This window comes from Pipra filicauda, unplaced genomic scaffold (genome assembly GCF_003945595.2).
Source record: "Pipra filicauda isolate LSUMZ 115617 unplaced genomic scaffold, ASM394559v2 scaffold112_size3218982_pilon, whole genome shotgun sequence".
In the NCBI taxonomy this organism is placed as follows: Eukaryota; Metazoa; Chordata; class Aves; order Passeriformes; family Pipridae; genus Pipra; species Pipra filicauda.
The window spans coordinates 2,031,723-2,053,389 of record NW_024103574.1 but is presented as its reverse complement, the minus strand read 5'-3'; the positions used below and the strand labels follow the sequence as shown (position 1 = coordinate 2,053,389).

General features: G+C 38.8%; 2 protein-coding genes across 10 annotated transcripts in view; both read left to right on the top strand.

Moving 5' to 3' along the window:
- Positions 1-12,638, top strand: part of ARHGAP29 (Rho GTPase activating protein 29) — a 49,613-nt gene extending 36,975 nt beyond the window's left edge. For 2 of the 6 annotated variants that reach the window (XM_027712213.2, XM_027712205.2), the window contains exons 12-23: positions 185-322; positions 1,260-1,450; positions 3,254-3,420; positions 3,970-4,098; positions 4,270-4,368; positions 5,912-6,075; positions 6,326-6,514; positions 6,663-6,800; positions 8,152-8,381; positions 9,141-9,447; positions 9,615-9,726; positions 10,714-12,638. In XM_027712213.2, the coding sequence (XP_027568014.1) occupies positions 185-322; positions 1,260-1,450; positions 3,254-3,420; positions 3,970-4,098; positions 4,270-4,368; positions 5,912-6,075; positions 6,326-6,514; positions 6,663-6,800; positions 8,152-8,381; positions 9,141-9,447; positions 9,615-9,726; positions 10,714-11,612 (2,763 nt within the window). In that variant the 3' untranslated portion in view covers positions 11,613-12,638. The remainder of the gene's footprint in view (positions 1-184; positions 323-1,259; positions 1,451-3,253; positions 3,421-3,969; positions 4,099-4,269; positions 4,369-5,911; positions 6,076-6,325; positions 6,515-6,662; positions 6,801-8,151; positions 8,382-9,140; positions 9,448-9,614; positions 9,727-10,713) is intronic. The other 4 variants (XM_039383237.1, XM_039383232.1, XM_039383231.1 and 1 more) reach the window with 4 other exon arrangements.
- Positions 12,639-13,677: 1,039 nt separating this feature from the next.
- The window catches only part of ABCA4 (ATP binding cassette subfamily A member 4), a 71,790-nt gene continuing 63,800 nt past the window's right edge, over positions 13,678-21,667 (top strand). For 2 of the 4 annotated variants that reach the window (XM_027712183.2, XM_027712174.2), the window contains exons 1-4: positions 13,707-14,293; positions 14,686-14,735; positions 20,570-20,706; positions 21,529-21,621. In XM_027712183.2, coding sequence (XP_027567984.1) covers positions 21,556-21,621 — 66 coding nt within the window. In that variant the 5' untranslated portion in view covers positions 13,707-14,293; positions 14,686-14,735; positions 20,570-20,706; positions 21,529-21,555. Of the gene's footprint in view, positions 14,736-20,569; positions 20,707-21,528; positions 21,622-21,667 lie in introns of all 4 variants that reach the window. The other 2 variants (XM_039383207.1, XM_039383211.1) reach the window with 2 other exon arrangements.

Below are 21,667 nucleotides of genomic sequence, written 5' to 3'. Positions count from 1 at the left end.
TTTCCTAGTGGAAAGAGTAAGTAACGCTTTCCTAAGTGGAAAGAGTTCAGTTCATAATTTTAATCATGTTCTTACCCTAAATGGGAATCTCCAATTACAAGCATGTGGTGTGGGTTTTTTTTATTCTTGCTTCTAGTATCAAGGCCTGCAGTCCATCAACCCTTTATACTTGTGTTTTCTCCAGGCTGAAGAGGCCAATGAGCACTATAAAGCAAGCATGGCAGAGATTGAAGAAAAACGAAATGATTTGGAAAGCTTTAAAAGTGATGTCTTAACACAGCTTCGGGAGATTATTTACCAGTGTGATCTTACTCTTAAAGCTGTAAGCATGGTTTTTAAAATATATTTCACACAGATATATAAATATTGTTAAAAGTAACAGAAAGCCCCATCTATAGTGTTACCGCTTAAAATAAGAAGTTTTCAAAGGACAGAGGAAGATAAATTTTATTTATCTTTCTGATATATTACTATATAGTTTATGCACAATTTCTAAAAAAGCTTTAAGAACACATTGTGTCAAGAGATGGTTCTTTTGTTTTGTTTTGTTTTTTTTAAGATAAGGCAAAGACAATTTAATGCTGGGGCAGAGACGGAAAATAAAACAACAAACACACACCCCCTGTCCCCAGGCAACCTCAAAACCAACCTGTAAGACCAATAGAAAGCTTAGACAGACTTGTCAGTTCAAGTATAAATTCCAAACTCCTTTGCAGCCCCAAAGCTGAAGAAGCAGCCACACAGAGTCCCCTTTTCTGGTCTCTGGCTTGTGATAAAATCATTTAGAAGTGTTATGTAATTTAATGAAGAAAGTGTGCAATTAATCTGTCTATCAGGATAGAATTTTGTCCTTTTCATAAGGCAATATGGAGTTCACTTGGGTTTGGAATTCCAGCTGCTTCATCATTGTAATGCTGACTCAGATTCCCCCCCAGAGCATGAAAAATATCTTTTTGGTAGCCAAAAAAACTTGCTGTTGATCTTGATCAACCCAAAGTGGGAAGCCATTGGAATTGCCTTTGCTACCAAAAGGATTCAATAACCCAGAGAGAAGAGAAATACTAGTATCTGTATTACAGATCAAGTTTTTACAAGTGACTTTCAGGAATCTTGCACAAACATGTTACTATTTTCTGGAATTTTTCTAGTCTTATTGTTTAAAAAATCTTCTGTCGGGATAATAATTTCTGTTGAGCAATGTGCAAGGGAAATATCTAGTAAATGATCTACAGATAATGAAAGTCTTTTTCCCCCAACAGGCAACAGTTAACCTGTTCCAGCTGCAGCATGCTCAGGTTGTATCTCTTCCAGTTAACTGCCAGTCCCTCTGTGAGAGTGCCAAACTCTATGACCCTGGTCAGCAGTATTCAGAGTTTGTGAAAAGTTTGCCAAAGGATGGTGTTCCTATGGAATCAGGCTCTTTGGAAACCCAGAACTCCCAGGTTGATGGGTAAGTCCCAAAGAGCAGGTGGCATTTGCTTGCTTTAGAATGGAACATAAGGCAAAAGTGTTTAACAATAAAATATCATTTTTGGAGGAATTAAAGGAATCCTGGTATTTTACCCTGCTTTACCGTTCTTTTTCCCATCTTTTGGTAGATTATATATAATGTTGACATTAAAACCTGTCTGTACATTCCAAAGCAGATTGTCATTTCATTGCAATAAGACCTGCTAAAAACACTGACAGTTGTTGTGCAAGACTTGTTACTATTTTAATGTAGACACTGGTTAATATGAAAAATGTAAATTTTGGACTTGGTAGTGTAGTGTGGCAATAGTATTTGATAATTAGAAAGACTTAGAAAGTCTGAAGAGGTAGTTTTCTTCTTCTACAAGCTTTGCTGCTACAGTAGCTTCTTTCATGTTGTTTACACTGGACAACTTTTTGGCAGGAAGTGTTGTTTGATTTCTGTGTCATGCAATGTGACTAAAAAAAGCTCAGAGTCCATTTGTAGGGACATGTTATAACATAAATATTTTTTTTCCAATCTGTCTGAAATGGAAGTTTTTTACTGTTAATCTGTGAAACATCCAGGTAATGTGGAAGTAAAGACTTCAAGACAAAAAGACAGCTCCTTGTGTCAGCATGCCAAATGCTTTTCCACCTTTAATTTGTAAAATTTATAGTCATCTTGGCACTAAAGCACCAGAATATCCATTCCAATCTGTGTGTTTCACAGTTCTACAGGAAAGTGTCGTCATCGTTTTTCAAAAGGAAACTAAATACAAAAAAATGAATGCTTGAGTCAGACTTCTACCAACAAAAGCCAGGAAATTCAAAGTTAAAGCTGAGATTCTTAGTTCTTGTCTATAAATTTCCTGCCTTTTAAGACTGATTTAGGCTGTACTCATAAACTTTGACTTAAGGGGATTTAACTGTGTAGCTCCCTGAGAAACTGATGAGCATGAAATTTCCAACTCTTTGTGTGCTCTCCCAGCTGTTTACTGCTTAAGATTTATAGGAGTGTGTTTCTTCTCCTTCTCTCTCCCCACCTTTTGTTATCTTTGTCATGGCCTTGTGATACTGCATGTACTTGTAAGTGATCATTTTTATTGTTTAGGTCTGCATTAATTTAAGGGACAGTAGCTTGAACAAATGCGAATTTTAATGTTTTTCAGTCTCTATTTCCTTATGCTTCATAGGGTAGAACTGATTAAGGAACAGCAGCTTCCTGACTGCTAAGCTTGGCCAGCAGGCCATTTTGTCCACAGGGTGCTTCAGCATTTTACATTAATTACTGTTAACAGTATTCTGTCTTATTGTGAGAGTAGATTTTCATAATAGATTGACTCTCTGACAGCTTCAACATATTTTCTGTGCTTTTTAAAAAGCACGGTATATTAGCACCTGTATGTTTATAGGTGGATGGTCCTGATGGCTGGGCAAAGAATCTTTTGGAGGGGAAACCATAAGCATGGAATGCAATGGCTTCTGAATTATTCTGATCTTCAGATGAACAGATAGGCTGTTTTTTTGAAGTCTGCAAGATAATGTTTATAATACCATACAGAGAGGTGGGAAAGCTGATTTATGGCGTGGGGAGAAAATGCACATATTTAATTAAAAAAAAATGGCCACCTTAATTTTTTTAGTTTTTTTAATTTGGACTCAAAAAATTACATGTCAAATACATATGTTCATGAGTAGTAACTAAATGAAGCATTTTTAATGCTCAGGGATTTAAAAAATACATTGATTTTCTCTAATTTCTGTCTTACTCATTCTTCAAATTACTTTCTTTTTCCTGAAGGGTTTTTAATAAGCAATCAACAAACAGCGTCCATACATCACATGGTAACTTATCTCAGTGTTCAGGAGACTTTCCTGTGCAGACATTAGATGATGTGGGAAGCCCAATTTATCGTCGTTCACAAAAGGTTAGAGAGAAGAGATCTTCCAGCAACACAGATATTCAAGGTAGTTTTCTGTATTTCATCTGAAACTCGGTCTCTAAATAAATAAAAATAAAAATAAAAATTTTTTTAAAAGTATGCTTGATATGTGAGTCAGAAATGTAGGACTGAAGGGTTAAAAATGTATTATAGAGTTTGAAGCCTATAAAATGGTATGTAGTCGAGCATAAGAAGGACAAATGGAAAACTGTCTGTATGCATACCTAGATTCTTTGACAAGAAAGGTGAGGTGCAATTCAAACAGCAAGTACTGTCAAACTCAGTGGACTAAACTATTTCAATTAGCTTTAACAATTGAAAATCCATTGGTTTTCTAAATGCTGTGTTGATTTCAGGTCTTCTGTAAAAGCACAAATATCGAGTTTCTGAAATTAGTTTTCTTACATCCGGAAGCTTTTAAAGGAATATATGCTGTGGGTGTTTTTTCACTACATTGCATGCTCATGTAACTTTTGCAATATTTTCCTATTTTGAATACAATCAATAGTCTTTAAATAAAAAAAAGTAATTTTTGTCCTTGACATTTGGAATTAGCGGATTTTCTTTTCAAAAGCAGTGCGAGGGCCACCACCGTTCAGATCATGGTCAGTTGGCAACCAGAGTGGAGGAATGTGCAGTGATTCTGAAAGTGCAGGGGGAAGCAGTGAGTCACGATCCATGGATTCTCCATCTGCCAGCCCAGGTACAGCTCCATTCACTGCTGTACTAATCAGAAGTCTTTTCTTTGCACTGCTTTACATTAAAAAAGATACTGTTGTTAGATAAGCAAGTATTAAACAGAGCATGTGGTGAAAATGAACAGTCAGGTCAAAGTCATAATTACAACTTCCTGAAAATTTTTCTTATTTGCCAGGGGATTTTAAAAGACGACTTCCCCGAACACCTTCCACTGGTACTATGTCATCTGCTGATGATCTCGATGAAAGAGAGCCACCATCTCCTTCAGACTGTGGTAATGTTGTTTCCATACCTGAAGACCCCAGATGATGCTTTTTGTTGCAGAATGTGGCTTTTCTTTTTAATGTGCTTAAAAAAAGTACTGTAACAAGACTGTGATTACCAGCAGCAGTGTTTTTCAATACAGTGTGCATCCACTTGAGGTTGAGAGCTGAGGAATAATGTTCAGGTCATTTTAATGAAGTGGTGCAGAATTGTCTTTATATATTTAGATTAACTATATGGGCAACTGCTTAACATTTCTAGTGTCTTCACCCTTTTGAGGTAAAACAAATGATCTGCTAACCATTCCCTCAAGACTTTTGCATTTAAATTTAGCTGCATAGCACTGATTTATGTAAGGTAACTTCTAAATTTTGAAATAAAATGCACAGATACATAGAGTTGGTAATTGGAAAATTGGAAAAACATAGTTCCAAGTGTTTAGGGTAATAGCTGAGATCCTACCCTTTTCAACTAAGATAAGCAAGTTCAGTAATGTCTGTCCCAGATTTGACCAGGCCATTTCTAATTTTCAAATTAATTTTGACTGTATAAAGACAATGTTGCCACAGGCATTGAAACCTGAATAACTAGATTATCAGAAATAGTTCTATGGGAATAGTTCTACAGTACTCACAAACTTATTTTGGAATATTTGTGACACTTGCTGAGTAAAGCCCCTAAGAAATTACTCAATTAGTCCTTTTTTCTTAAATGTATACTTTGCCTTCTAGGAATGAATCTGTGGTTAACAATATTAGTTTAGATCAAGATTCAAAGCATGGCAATATGTTGATGGATGCAAACTTTCACTTGGAGTGGTATTGTTTAATCAATGCTTGAGCTTTTAAGAAGCTTTTTGGACAATTAACTGTATGTGCTAATTTTAAGTTATCTGCAAAACAAAGTATTTTGGTTCCCAGAGTTGTTGGTAGCATTTTAAGTAAACTGCTTGAAAAGAACTGGACACAAAAAGGGCCAGTTGCTATTCTTTTTAGCTGTAGAATCCTCTAGAAAATAGTTTGATGTTGTTATAGGAAACTGAGAATCAGTATTTTTTTAATTTAATTTTTTTAATTTCATATGCATTCTGCCATGAGTGTATGTTAATTCTTCCCTGCTGCAAAGTATTCTTTTTTTAAGTATTTCAGAAACACTACAGGCCAAAGCATATTGTCATCTTTCATCCTCTCATACGGGACTTTGAAATACATAAAATGAAACTTTTATGAATCGTTGCCTGAACTGCAGGGCAGCTGGAATTAAATGTCCTAATATTTTCACATGTCATTGATACCGGAGAAAACTGGAATACTTAAAAATGAAAAAATTATTATTTGATTACACTTTTATATAAGATTCTTTGATAGTTAATAAGTCTATTATGTAAACTGTGACGTAGTTTTGCTTTCTTGTGGTTGAAATGTTTTTAATTACTTTGATAGTTGCTATTACTTACAGAATTCTGTGTTCTGCACCACAGTTCTAAAAAATCAGAATAAATACTGTCCCAATAGTAGATATTAGAAAGACTATAACAGAGAAATTCTCTCCAGGTTTAAATGATCTGACATCTGAAACTGCAAATTCTCCAGGACCTTTTAGAAATGCTAATATGTCAAAAGCAGCACAAACGCACAAACTACGGAAGCTGAGAGCTCCATCTAAATGCAGAGAGTGTGACAGCTTAGTGGTATTTCATGGAGCTGAATGTGAGGAGGTAAGTCAAAAATTAGTTTACATTTCTGCTTGGGATTTACGTAAAGTTGAGAGTTTTGGAAACTTGAATTATGTTCCTGTATAAACACTGTCGAGTTTGTGACTCATATAATCACTGTGAACTCAAAGCAGAGGCACAACATACTAATATATCTTGCCTTTTGCTCACATATGGGGTGACAAACATCAGAGATGTTTCTTATGGTGTCAATTTATATCAAACGATGTGCTTTTTTTTATCTCCCCTGTAGTGTTCACTTGCATGCCATAAAAAGTGTTTAGAGACTTTAGCTATTCAATGTGGGCACAAAAAACTTCATGGAAGGCTTCACTTGTTTGGAGTGGAATTTGCCCAAGCTGCTAAAAATGTTCCTGATGGCGTTCCTTTCATCATCAAAAAGTGTACGTCAGAAATTGAAAGCAGAGCACTGAATGTCAAGGTATACTCAAGTTTGTTCATGCTTAAGTTTTATAGACAATCTTTAAAAAAACCAATTCTCTTAGGGTGTTAATGCTGTACTGTCAATATCTCAGTTCAACACTGTCCTTTCAAAATGAAATAGAGTTGTGCTGGTCTTTTAATTTCAGGGCATCTATCGTGTGAATGGAGCCAAATTAAGAGTTGAAAAGCTTTGTCAAGCTTTTGAAAATGGAAAGGATTTGGTCGAGCTCTCTGAACTCTATGCACATGATATCAGCAATGTTCTCAAGCTGTATCTCCGCCAGGTATGGAATTGCGAGGTCAGATGGAAAACTGAAGTACTGTAGTATATTTCTTCCGTACAATAGGAAAAAAAAAATCCTTTTCAGTAGTCCCACAGCAGAAGATTAAATGAGTGCCTTGTATATTTGCAGAAGGCTTCTTTATTTGCACATGGAGCCTGTGTCAAGGGCAGGGAAAGCTGCTGGTATTACAATATGTATTCCACGTGGGTGTTATGGCTCCTTAAATATTAGTACCATACACAGAATAACCTTTGGTTTGTCTACTCGTAGTGAAGCTTTAATTTCTAAATCCTTTCTGATTAGTGAATTTGCTTGTCTTAGGTGAAACTTAAAAGATTCCCACGTTCTTGTGTTCTCATGCAGACAGATGCTGATATATTGCTGTTAATATCCACTATCGAAAATGTCATGAAACACTCATAATGGTTATGATGTGTTCATTATGGAGGGTCTATCTTTCAAAATGGAGCTTTAAAGCTTCATGATTGAATTTTCCAAGCCAGTTTCAATATTTATCTGAAAAAAATTAGGCTGGAATGTTGCCAAGTGAAATTACTGTGTCACTGAAAACTTGTTAGCCCTGAAAGGAATAATCCTTAGCTGCATAATCCTGTCCTTTTCCTTACACTGGCTGTCAGCGATGAGCATTCCAATCCTATGATCATTGCCATTAAGTGATTTTGAAAAATTACTAAGATGTACCCTGCCTACATATTCAAGTAAGAAGGTAGCATACTAGGGTACTGTGCTGTATTTTGAATAGGGCTTACAATTAAAAAGAAAAATATCAAATAAAATGTTTTCTTCTGGTCTTATTACTTCCTTTGTAGCTGTTCTGTTGGTGTGGCTTTTAGGTAAACCTGCTTGTTTTAAATACAGGAGCAGTGCTAGAAACATGCGGTTTCAGAATACTGAGTTAAACCCTGTTTGATTATTAAAACCAATCATATACTATTGATATACTGTCAAAGACTGGAAGAATAAATAACTGCTCTATTACCATGCTATTTGAGCATATGCAGTGTAACCTCCTCCCTCATAGCAATCAGTTTCTTGAAATCTTATTTTTTTCTTTAAATCTTATTTCAATAAAGTACTGATAAGTGCTCAGTCCTGAAGTTATTGTGGGAAAGGGCTAGCAAGAGATTTATGGAGAACAGTGTAGGAAGGAGTGTTTTTGTTACCTGGGATTGGGTTTGAAAAAGTTGGCCTTTGAGCTAACGAACAAGGATATTAAACAGTCATCGTCAAAGAAAAGAAGCTAGATGAGACAAAGCTGAAGAAAATCAGGAAGGAAACTAAGTTAAAATTCAGTTTTGAGTGTGTTTCTGAAATGTTCTTATTTCTTCAGCTTCCTGAGCCCTTGATTTTGTTTCGGCTTTATAATGAGTTCATTGGACTTGGAAAAGAAAGCCAGCACATTAATGAGGAGTTTGATGCTAAAGGTAGTCCCAAATCAAAGAAAAGGCAGTCAATCTGTATTGAACTGAATAGGATCATCATTAAAATTAAAGATCTTCTGAAACAACTGCCTGTACCAAACTATAACACTCTTCAGTACCTTATTGGACACCTTCACAGGTGAGAAAAGACTTTAAATGCAAACTGATTGTGAAAAATTAACTGCTACATGCTGCATACTAGGAATCTCTTGTACCTTTTTAATGACTTAGAGGAAGTCCTGTATATCTTAGGAGGCATTGTTCCCTTGCTGTTTCTTTTTTCTATGTCATGAATTCTCAAGTGAGAGAAGAATATGAAAGGGAAATAAAGCAGGGAAAGCGCTGAGCTCCATTATTCTTGATTCACTGTTAGCATTGTCGTCAGTCAGTAGTAACCAGTGTCACATGCAGGGACCTAGGTGTGATTTAAACTGTGATGTGACCCAGGCGGGGCAGCAATTTGGTGGCTGTTACAGAAAATTGAACTTGTATCATGTCTCTTAAATGACTGTTCTCCAGTTACATTTCACTTCCTTGTCCTCCAAATGCTGGGTTTGTATGATGGTGTACCAAGCTGATGACTACCAATAGAAGTGGGCCACAGCTATATTATTACTGAGAGAGAGAGATGCTCTTTTTCCCAACAACAAAAATGCCAAATAGCCACAGATAATATTAACAAATAGGACATAAAATGACCCCGTGTGGAAAGTCCAAGCTGCTCTTAAATGCAGTCTGCACTGAAGATTCAACCTGCCTACCAAACCCACTTCCAGTTTCTCATTGCATTTTATCTTCTTTAGACATAATATTTTAATATCTAAAATATTTCTAAAGTAATAAAACCCTCTAACTCCTGGAGGTTTGTTTTGTTTTTTCTTTTCCCCTTCTTATGCAGAGTTACAGAACAGGCTGATGAAAATAAAATGTCAGCCAGCAACCTTGGCATAATATTTGGCCCAACTCTGATCAGACCACGTCAAACTGATGCTACAGCTTCGCTGTCATCACTTGTGGACTACCCTTATCAGGCCCGAGTAGTGGAGCTGCTCATAACATACTATGAAAAGATATTTGATGTTTCATTGAAGCCACTTCTGAGCACATCTCAGTCTGAAGAAACAGCTGTTACAGTCAGAGTTGCTTTATCAGCAGATGAGAAGGAGCCACAGCAGCAGAGGAAATCATTTGTTGCTGTAAAGGAAGTGAGTGATTATTCTTGTGCTGCCACAATGCTACCTGTGCCATCTTAACTTCTGTGTTAAATGCTGCAGCATTCCAAGGCACATTTCTAATAAATCTTTGTGGGTTTTTTTGTTAAGGAGTGCCTTTCTCTCAAGTTTTCATTTACTTTTGCTCTGACTTTTGTTAGCAGGGTATTCTGATAGCTCCGAGTGAAAGCAGAGCTTCAGAAACAGCTGCACTGTTTTTGGAATCGAACAACAGCAAGAATACAAAGGAACACACAGATCCATGTGTAACTGGTTAGTATGCTATTGACTCTGGGGAGTGAGTGAATAAGGAGTCCTCGATGCATTAGGTTATAGTGCATGCAGCTCTTCAATTTAGACAGAAGCAAGTGATAAAACCTGCTTATCACTGCTTGATATGCTGTTTCCTTTTGTAAGAAGAACAGAGAATTAAATCTTTCCCAAGGCTTTCAAGAAACCTGTGTTTATGGAATTGGAGCTTAAAGTATTTGGTTAGAGAATACAACAGTGTGTTGGTTTCTGCTTTTTTTAAAAAATCAAACAAAACAAAACCATAATTCCGCTGTGACTGTAGATTTTTGAAATCCACTATGATGCTGCAAACTAATACCCAGCAATTAATGTGTTTTGACCATCCCCCCCCCCCCGAATGTGTATCATTGCCACTCACAGGAACTAAACCAGAAGGCTTTGGGAAGAGTAATTCTCTGACAGAATCATCAGCTAAGAGCGTTTTGGATATCAATATTTCTGCTCAAAAAAAGCCAGGTTTGCTAACCTAACTAACTCTACATTTTTTCTATTTATCTGCCTGTGCTACTACAGTGGTTTGTTTTAATGTAGGTATGATTTCATCTATTTTATTTAGGAGTAGCTGTCCCTAATCCCTTTTAATTATACTGATTTTCAGCTGATGCTACCAGTTCAGTCATGTCCTGTACGTTTACAGTGCAACATCCTAAAACATACTGAAGCTGAAAATATTCAGGGATGGGAGAGCACCAGCCAAAAAAATATAGTGTCTCTTTGGCTGTTTCTTCTTGGTGTCTTCCTTGGTTACAACTGTACAGTATGTGTTTTACTGCTATTGAAAAGTTAACATTTGGTTAGAGTAGGATGCTCCTAGTATGTATATAGGCTATCCCTAAAAATTATTATCCCATTAAAATACTAACTGCGAAGGGATCATTAATAAAGTCTTGCTGACTTCTCTTTATATTTGGTGCAAAGATCCAGTCACATCTATTTGTGTGTTTCTAGGTGATGCTGTGAGTCCAACTTCAGAGAAAGACAATGATCCATTAAATTCTCTAGGTGAAGACAGCTGTAAAATTAACTTACTTTCTGCAAAACCTAACCGTCAGATTACCAAAGTTCCATTGCGGGTTCCAAGGACAAAAGCAGCTTCTCGCCCTGTGAGCCTGCCTGTGGACCGAATACTTCCTCCATGTGTTTTGAATGAAAGAAATTCACGAAATAAAGGAGCAGTAAGTTCAGAGAAACTGGGCTGGAGCCCTACTATTGAAGAGGTTTCAGAGGTGAAGGCACTCCCTGCTGGTAATACCTGCTGTAGATTTCCTTGTTATGACACCCAGATGCTGCGAAAAAATTGGGACAAGCAATATAAACAGTACGATATCACAGCAAGGACAGCAATGATTGTGACTAATGTGCCCCAGGAGAACCGAGCACTTGAGAGTGGAACTGCAGGTGCTTTATCTTCATCATGCAGCGTTGGTAACAATTCAGCTAATGCCATTCTTCCTAGTAAGCCATATTCTGCTGTTGGGTCAGGAAGGACAGCAACAGAAGAGAACGGTCCTGATGTTAATCCTCTTGCTGCCTTTAGGGCACCACGAACATTGCAACCCCCCCCAGGGACATTTTATAAACCACCCTCTAACAAATCAAAAGAAAATGGAGATGGTTCTTCTGCTAAAGCTTGTGCACCAACCAGTGCTAGCTCTGTGCTTCACCAGGACAATACCGTGAAACTGGCTAGGAGCTCTGCACTTCCATCAGGTGATCCTGAACAGAACACAAATGAACAGAAACCTAGCTCAGAGGATATTCACCCCACAGATCTGAAGCCTGCTTACCAGAGACTGAGACCAAAAAGGATCCAAGAACTGGAACACAGGGAAGCTCATTTTGTATAGGGTGCAAATTCCTCTTGGACTGTATGCAATTTGTTGATGTTGCCAGTGGAGGCTTCCCTTTGCCCCTTTATCCTTCGCCTTCCCTTGAGAATCCCACTTTTGTGCCATACTGGAGTTATTTTTATATATGCAGCATTTTAAAATTGGGGGGAGGGCTGGGGAACTGTGAATGAAATAAGTCAAACTTTTTGTAGTTCAGTAGCTTTCAATAAAGATGTATTACATTCCCAGTCTAGATACAGTTAAAGGTTTCATTGAATAAGACATTGAGCTTCATTTCATTGTGTGGAATGGAGTGCTTATTCATAGAGAAACAGCTATTTTTCTTAATAGATGTTATAATAAAAATGGAAGATTTAATGTTCACTGTCTAAGCATAAACCAAAGCTTGTGCTTTGCTCTGTAAAAGCATTTGTTCATTTTTCTAATATGTGCAATTAAAGCTTTGCTCATGAACAGGCTTACATACTGGCCAGCATGGCCACAATTATGTATCATATGTGTATATGTTAGGCAGACATGGTTATCTGTTGCCAGTTTTCTATGTTGTCACTTTAATATTTCTTTTTTGTACAGCAAGGATGCACTTACTGAGTTTTACTATTCAGAAGCAGCAATCAATTCACATCTGGTTTCTTGTATAGCTTAGCAAGTGGGGCAAATGTGCAGAGCCTGTTTTGTTTGGATGCCCTTCTGGAGAGACTATCATTGCAGTGGTGCTGTCTTTCCCAGGTGAGTGAAAAGGCAGTGATTTGCTTGCTATGGATCAGTTTTACCACCTAACATGGTGTAACTGAAATGAAGAGCATTGTTTCCAAGTTTCAGTGAAAGAGCTGAAAATAACCAAAAATCTGCATTAGTAGGTGCATCTAATGGTTTTCACTTTGTATTAAACGGTTCTTATGTGTACACTGTGTTATATTTGCTTTAAAATATATTAACGTGTTAACATTTCAGTGACTCTATGGCTTCTATATCTGGATTTCTTCTAACTTATTAAAATACAGACATTTGGCCTTTGCAATAGTACAGTACTCTGCTGCCTCTGTCTTCTGGGGATGGGGAGTGGCACACTTTTCTTAATGGGATTACAATTAGCATGACCCTTTCTCACATACTATAGAGTTACTTTGGCATGGTACTTTCTCCTGATGTAAGAATGAAAGGGGCAGGAAAAGCAAAGAATCACTTTTCTGTTCTTACAGTGTGAACTTCACTGGACTTTCCTACTCCGTTACCTTTGCCCATCTTCCCAAAATATCCGAAATAAAATCCCACACTCCATTCAGTGGACATAATCTGATTTTAATTTCCAGAACAAAAGCTACTAAACTCACAAAGCTGAACTTCTGCTTCCGTATCACATTTCCAGGGAAGCATGGCATGCATTCTTGGAAAAAGTCATGCTATTACTGGATTGTTCTGGCCATGCTAGAGGCTGTTTCTTTGGGGAGCTGCCTCATACTACAGAAAAGCTGAAGATCCCAGATGCTGCTGTCTGCCCATACTGGTGTGAGTTGCATAACAAAATAAGTGGACAGGTAAAGGCTTCTTGATATAGATGAGAGTTTGTTCTACTTTGACAATGGAGGAGTGGAATATAATGCACACAACTGGTTAATGAATCATTACAGATGTTGGAGCAGAACTTAATAGCACAGCTGTGAAAGGATGGTGCTGGTCAGTATTGATTAGGGCCCGAGAAGGCTGCTGGGATGGAGAATTACAACATCGAATACTAATCTGTGAGAAACAGACAAATGTTTCTTAATCAAGTCATAATACTAGTTACTATTGGTTGTTGCCATACTGCTTTTTATGTATCGTGTCCTTCCATGTTTTGCTGGTGTGAGAGTTTCTGCTCTTTGAAATGCACTTTGGGTCTCTGTTGGTGTTTCCCACAGCCAGGCCGGTGCCAGCGGGCCGGGCCGGGCCGGGCGCGGGGAGCGCAGCGCCACTGTGTGCCTGCGCGCGGGGATGAGGGTCTCATAAACCCACCGTATTTCATGAAAAATATCATCAATTTCAATAGATGAATTACGCACGACTCAGCTTTATAATGCCTTCGACTGTTTTTATGCAATACAAGCGAAGGAGCCAAGGGTACGTCTTTGGAAATTAAACCTTTGAAGCCTGTTGTAAGAGTTGTGACCCTGCTGCCCAGCCTGGTGGCACCACGGAAGGGGGGGGTCCTGCTTCCGGAGCCTTCCAGCCAGGCCTGGGATAGAGCAGCCAGCGGGGGAGGCTGGGAGGCGGCGGCTGAACGGCCGGTGTGTGACTTCTTAATTTGTACATTTTCATCAACGTTTGCACGTTGGCGTCACGGCCGTGTTTTGATCGAGCTCGTACGCCGAGCTCCGCTCCGCCCTGTGAGGGAGCGGGGGGACGGCGGGTGCCTCAGCCGGCACAGGAAGGGGTGTGAGGAGCCGGCAGCGGAGCCTTAAACCTGGTGGAAAAGACTTTGGCTTCGTTTTGGACTGGAAATGTTACTAATGGCCCTTGTTGTTTCTTTCGGTTCTGATGCAGGTTTCCCTAGGTCTTGCTTTGAAAGGGCTTCACTCCGACCGAACTGCAGCGATCCCACCCACCTGCCCCAGGTGACAGGCTGTGGGTCATGCAAAGTGCCAGAACCCTGCGGCTTGTCCTCTGGGGAGGAAATCTTTCTCTGTCAGATTTGCTTGGTAATTGCATTTTCTGAAGTCGTAATGCACTGCCTCATCCCTCTTAAAGCTTTGGCAGCGTACCGACTTTTGTAAGTCTCTGACCTAATTAGTTATGACAGGTGCTTGGTTTAGTAGGGCCCCTGATGCTACCAGAACTACCATCTTTTCAAATACAGAGTTTGTTCAGATCTGAAGAAATTACACTCAGAAATATCAACTTCCTAGTACAGACTTGACTGTTTGTGCTGGTCATATTGGATATTTGGGGGTATTTTTATTCAGGAGTCCTTAAACTCACCAATTGAGCTGTTCTGTGTCGAGTAGGGGATTAAAACAATCTCCTTACAACTGAGCAGTGTTATTTTGCCAGCACTAACTGCATCTAAGATATGTGTTTCTTTGCCACCAAGCTGAACATTCCTTCAGAAACCTTCCTCTTCCAGCAGTGCTCGCACATGAGGTAAGCTTCTGGGGTAAGTTTTCCAGCTTTTTATTGCTTCTATTTAAGAAGTCTGTGTTTTGCTTTAAAATCCGTGAGTTCTTTAGCTTCTATAGCAAAGCAGAGCCCTAATGGAATTAATCTGAAAGCAGTCACGAAACGCTCTGCAAAGGCCCTTAGTGCACGTATGCTAACATTGGTAACTTAGCTCAGAGCATGTTTGTACTTTTCAAGTGACTTCTCTACATGCCACTGTGGCTCACGGTACAGTGTGATCTCAGAGCACACAAACTTGATTCTGTTTGGGTGAGACTAAACTGGAACATATGCTTCAGCAGCATACCTGATGTACTGCAGCTGCTAATGCATGTTCAGTCTATGGAGTTCATCTAAAGTAACCCTTAGGCAAGTAGTGTGTGTGTCCTGGGTCCTCAGCACTGTGTTTCACTATAAAGCTGCTCTTACTGGGCCATCCCACCAGTCCATGTACACATAAACTTAATATTTTGGGAAAATGAAGCAAACCAGATGTTTCAACTTTCATTAGCAGAGTTGGAGGAGAGAGGGGCAGGGAACATCTGATATTTGCGAACTATGTTATTTTGAATATTCTTGCAAGTAAGTTTCACAGGAGGATTCTTCAGAAAAAAACCATTCTGAATAAAATGTTCTATTTCCATGCCCATTTTTATTCAGAGACTGGGGAATTCTTTTTCTAATTTAGAGATCCAAGGGATCCATGGAAAGTGTTTTTACTCACAGGTAGAAGGAAAAGGTATCCTAAATCTTCTGAAATGTAAAATGTTTGAGGAAGGTGAATTCTAGGAAAATCCTCACTCCTCAGCCCTTATGCAGCTGCATGATGGAATGGTGTCTATGGGAAGTAAACTGAATTACACCAGAAGTAGAAAACATGCCTTTTGAGTTTCTACTTGCTGTGCCTTTGTGTATGTTTTTCCACAGATTGGGGTGATTAGCCAACCACTGTTTTTGCACATGCATGGGATCTGCTTAAGATCTTCTACATTTCCCTGTGTTTGACATGTGGAAGAGTGATTCTGATTGCCTTTGATTTGTAAAAATATACTTTTCAAACAGAGGTTTCATGGAGCCTTTTCTTTATCTCTCTGATTCTTTTTATCATTTGATTCCAGCTTGACAGAACTTGCCATTCTTGTCCCTCAGGTCACTCCTTACCTATTTCATGGGGGGAGGCCTCTGAAATACGTAGGAAACACCTAAAAACCTTCAGCTTATGTTTTCCCTAGCAGTTTAGATTGCTGGGTGCAAAACTTACCTTAACTGAGAAAGCCCTAACCTGTGTACGTGTAGTTTTTTTCTACACACACATAGATATATCTGTTTATCTATAGAAGATGCATTTATACACACCCACTCCTACAGTTAGCCTAGGCAAGATTGTGTTAGCACTAATTGTGTTAGCTTCCTAGTGAGGCTGTGTCTAGGGACATGCTCTTCTACATGTGTCAGAATATCTGGTTAAGAAATGGTTTGGGTACTGGAAAGCATTACTCTTGAAAATTAGAAGTGTTGGCCCATGAGCACACCCAATACACGTGAGTGTGCGTATTTTCAAAGTTATCTTTTCAGGTAATTTTTAAATTCTGTTAATTTTAGAGAAATATATTCCTGTGGTGCTACAGAGATTACTAGGGATGGTTTTATAATTTGCTGGACAAACAGAATTTTAACTAGATTTGATTTTGTAGTCAAAAGTCAGGAATAAGCCTGGAAATAAGAAAACAAATAAAATGCTGGTACTTAAAACAGCTGTTAAAACCATGGCATGTGAGGTGAGGGATAATACAACACATGTGTCATGTGACCCCATTTTTTTGGTATGGCATGTATACTCATGAAGCATATCACAGGGAACTTTTATGTTATTGGATATCTACTGTGGGCATAATGTGAGAACTGTCATCACCAAATATCTATTTCCACTTCTTCCTTTCTTTGTGTTCTGATACATAAATGGAATGTCTCATTTTTTGTTGTTACTGGCAACAAACTACAAATCATTAGGAAACAGTGATAGTGACAACTGTGGGTAGAGCTACCAGAGACATTGTGCAGTGTGCTCCATAAGCTGAACTGTATTTTCCCCTCTCATGTAAAATGATAGGCCCCACATAAGCTTCTCTGTTTACTTCCAAAGATCTCTTTGTGAAGCTGCAGAGCAAAAATGTGTCACAGGAGCAGCTGATCATAGAAAGCAAAATCTACCCTACCATCATCCAATAATGATGTGAAAAATCTAATTAGGAGAGATTAGTTTAATCTGTTAGAGCTGTCTCTGTGAACATGTGGACAACAAAAAGAGATTCATTTTCTTAAAATAACAGGACTTAGGATTTTAGGGTTAAAATGCTTGTTTGCTGGATAAAACTATTAAAGTATCTGTTTGCCTCAGACATAGCAGCACTACTTAAATACAGTCTACAGCTGAGCAGCAACAGCAGTACTAGTTTCTCTGCTTTGCATTGCTATTAATCAGAGTGAGCTTCTATCTGTGGCGTTATACAGCTTTTTTTTTCTGTCTGGATTGAAGCAGGCTGGGTCTCAGCTGTGATATGAACATGTGTCTGACAGAAATTAGATCAAAGCTACTTGTGAAAGAGGAGGTTGCCATAGGATGATAGAATAGAATCATAGAATCATTAAGGCTGGAAAAGACCTCCAAGATTGAGTCCAGCCTTTGACCAAACACCACCTTGTCAACTAAACTGTGTTTAAGTGCTGTGTCCAGTCATTTCTTGAACACTTCCAGGGATGGTGACTCCACCACCTTCCTGACCAGCCCATTCCAATGCTTGACAACCCTTTCAGTGAAAAAATTCCTCCTGAACCTCACCTGGCACAGCTTGAGGCTATGTCCTCTTGTCCTGTCTCTGGTTGCCTGGGAAAAGAGACCCCCACCTGGCTACAAGCTCCTTTCAGGTAGAGAGCAGTAAGTTCTCCCTTGAGCCTCCAGGCTAAACACCCCCAGCTCCCTCAGTGGCTCCTCATATGACTCACTCTCCAGACCCCTCCCCAGCTCTGTTACCCTTCTTTGGACTTGCTCCAGCAGCTCAGTGTCTTTCTTGCAGTGAGGGGCCCAGAACTGGCCATAGTACTCAAGGTGCGGCTGCACCAGTGCCAAGCACAGAGGGATGGTCACTGCCCTGGTCCTGCCATGGGCCTTGGCCACCTGAGCACACACTGGCTCATGTTCAGCCACTGTCAACCAGTATCCCCAGGTCCCTTTCTGCTGGGCTGCTTTCAAGCCACTCTTCGCCAAACCTGTAGCACTGTGGTTGTTATGACCATTTTGCAGATGGTTGTTACTCTGGCCTCCCTCTGTTCATCTGGAGCCTCCCCAGTTAACCAGGACAGATGGTAAATGGTGGAGTGGCTTAGTGAGCTCTTCCGCCAGCTCCCACTGTAGCCTTGGGTGGATCCCGTCCTGCCCCATAGACTCGTGAGTGTCTAAGTGGCTCAGCAGGTCACTACCTACTTCCTACTGGATTGAAGGGGATCTTTTCTGCTTTCCATCCCTGTCTGCCATTTCAGAGGGATAACCGATCTTTATGTTGAAGACTAAGGCAAGGAAGGCGTTGAGTACGTCAGCCTTTTCCTCATCCTTGGTTGCAATGTTCCCCTCTGCATGCAATAAAGGATGGAGATTTTCCTTGGCCCTCTTTTTGCTGTTAATACATTTATAAAAACACTTTTTGTTATCTTTCACAGCAGTGGCCAGATTCAGTTCTAGCTGAGCTTTCGCCTAATTTTCTCTCTACGTGACCTAACAACATCCTTGTACTCTTCCTGAGTTGTCCGTCCCTTCTTCCAAAGGTCATAAACTCTCTATTTTCCCCTGAGTTCCAGTGAAAGCACCTTATTCAGCCAAAACCAGTCTTCTTCCCCACTTGCTCATCTTTCAGCACATAGGGGTGGCCTGATCCTGGGCCTTGTCATGCTTTGTGAAGGAAGCATGGGTTAAATTGGGTTAAATTCTGTGGGTTTAGGTGGCACATTTGTACAGAGGCTGGAATGTCCTGCAATGGAGCTGGGAAGGAAACAGTGCTGAATGCAGTGCTCTGCTGTCAGAGCTGCAGTGTGCTCTGGGGTAAATCTAGCAGTTGGTAAATTCAGTGAAACAGGATTCTCAGAAGTCTCCCCAAAGTCCTGTGAAGAAGAAAGAAATAGGCAAGCGCTGCCACATCCTTTTTAAAATTTTTTTAAATAAAGAACTCTGGATTGTTGCTCAACCTCTACTTTGAAGAACAGTGACGGTGTGGCAGTGAGGGAAGCTGCAATAGTGCTTATACAGAGCCATCGCCCAGCATGAGAACCAGTGAGAGGTTTTACTGCATTGCTGTCCCAGCCCTTACAGATGAAAATTTATAAAGAATTCAGTGTTGACTCTATGCTCTTTTGCTTCTGGATTTGACCATACTCCTTGGGGGAAATTTGTGTTGGAGTTGTGAAATGATCCATTTAATGCTGATATGTAACTTGATTTAGTAAATAGTAGTTGAAGTAGGACAGAACTTTCTGAAAAACTCTCTGAATGCATCTCTGGAGCTCTGAGTCTGAATACATAGTCATTTAGTTTAATATTTTTCTGTGTGAACAAGCAATTTGCTGGCATTTTAGAAGTTCTAGAAAATATAAAATTGAAAATCGGATTATAAGAATGAAATGTTTTTTCCCTCCTCTCCTGGTGCTGTGAATCAGTTAATTTTATGTTTCACTGTCTCTGTTCTTCGAGAGTGGTGGTCCATGAAAAAATGTGGTGAACTACCTGTATATCTACACACGTAGATGTTGTAAGAACAGACTCCTCAGGCCTTTCACAAGGGAAGTATACCAACAGTGAGGACATTAATTTTTTCAGAAAATTTTGTGAAAATGGATGGGGTGAAAAAAATCATCTTCTCTGGTTACTGAAATTCCAGTTTATCTAGAAATCCTAGAAGAAATTCCTGGCATTTAAAACATTGTCTTCAGCAGAAAAAAGCACTTGTGCCACCTTCATAAAACAAGTGAAGCTTAAAGAAAGTATTGCAAATCCCATGACCTAAGTTTCAAAGTAGTGGAAAAGACTTCTGTCTTCTCCAGGGCCATGTCAGCAGATATACAATTGAAGGAATTTGCTAAAAAAGTTACCCAAGGGTGATGCTTGTTTATGATGATAATATTAAGGAATTTGAGAAGTTATGAAGACACTGCACTGTTCTTAACCTGATGGGAATGAGGAAGGCTGTGACAATGTCAGTACTTCTGGAGCTCAGGCTAGCTCTAATGACTGATGTAACCAATTTCTTATTTCAGTTTCTTGCATTCTGTCAACAATATATATGAGTTTTCTTTCTGAATGTATTCAGTAAATCATTCTTCTATGTTATAGTATGAACTGCTAGGGGAAAAAAGAAGATAACAAAGTTAAAAAGAAGTGCTATTTTTTTTTTCTTGAGTTGGGGCTTTGTAAGAGTCTTCCAATGTTTCAATAGTATTCTGATGATAGAACAAGGTTGTTTTGTTGGCTCTTACAATCAGCCCCCAGAAAAGAAATCAGTTTCTGCAAAAGGAAAATGAACAAAAAAGCATATTTTCTTGTGCCATGGGTATGAGTTGCATCCCTTGAGCATGTTGTCATCAGGCAGAAAGTGTGTGCCATTCTAAATAGTAACAGTCATAATTTGTGTTGGCATCTTCGCAGAAAACTGAATGAACAGTTCATAAGTGTATGGGCCTTTTTCTGACTTTAGGAGAATGTTAATATCTGTGTAAATAAACTTCTTTTTTAGAAATTGAATTTCCTTTAGTGCCTGTGCTCTTTCAAATTGCAGCAGTCTCAAACCATCACTGATTTTATGAGCAGAGTGCTGCCTTTAAAGAGTGAAGATAGATGTCCACCATGACTAATCACTCCAGAAGTTCATGTACCTCCTCAACCCACGTGGAGTTCTCTACACATTGTTGCTAGGTACTGTTTCTTATCATGGTTCTACTCCCTGATTTTACTCGAGTGTTTTGCTCTACTTGAGTTAGTAGCAAATTTAAATGATTTGTTTAATTTTTAACAGTCCATGTATCTCATATTTGAATTTATATGTCAAATTCTCTTTTTCCTTTTGAAGGTAAAAATTCATGATCATTATAATGAGTCATAGACCAAAAAAACAGAGTATGCAACAGTTTAAATTCTGTGATATCCCTACTAAAAAGTCATAGGAATTGCTGAATTTAAAAGCATAAAAATATGAGATCCTGTGTTTTTTATTAAAGTGGCAACAAAATGGATTTACTTTTACAAAATCCTTTCAAGACTGTTAATCAATATATATTTATAGTGTCTGAATGATTAAAGCTAATTGTGTCATCATAACTGAACAGTTTTATATAAACTAATGTCTAGTAGTAAATCTATCTTTTCTTGGAGATATAGTTTGAAAACACAGATTTATTCTAATAAATGATGCAACAGTTAACTACCTTCATTACATGCAAGTCCAAGTTAACAGCCAGATTCAATGTTAATGACTTTTTTTATTCGAAAGAGATGCTTTTCCTCTCCACTGCTTTTTGGTGCTGATAAATGTGTCACAGGAAACAGCCTCCAAACAAAGGAAAACCACGACTTTTCATGTATGATAGGGTATCAAGTGCAAAATTAAATGATGCAGACAATGAAAGGAACTGATCTCTATGATAACATAATCTTAAAATAAGAACAGAAAGCTGTTATTTTGCTCTAAGGTCTGTTTCAGCTGTTAGCTGAGAAATGGCAATGCATCCTTTGCCACAGGTTAACAAGAAGTGTTGATTCAGAAGAATGAACTTCTTTAGACAAGTCAGACTTCTGCTTTGGAAGAACTGGATCCTCCGGAAAAGACAAAAGGTAAAGTGTTAGGCTTTGGGTTTCAGCTTTGGACTATGCACTTCGC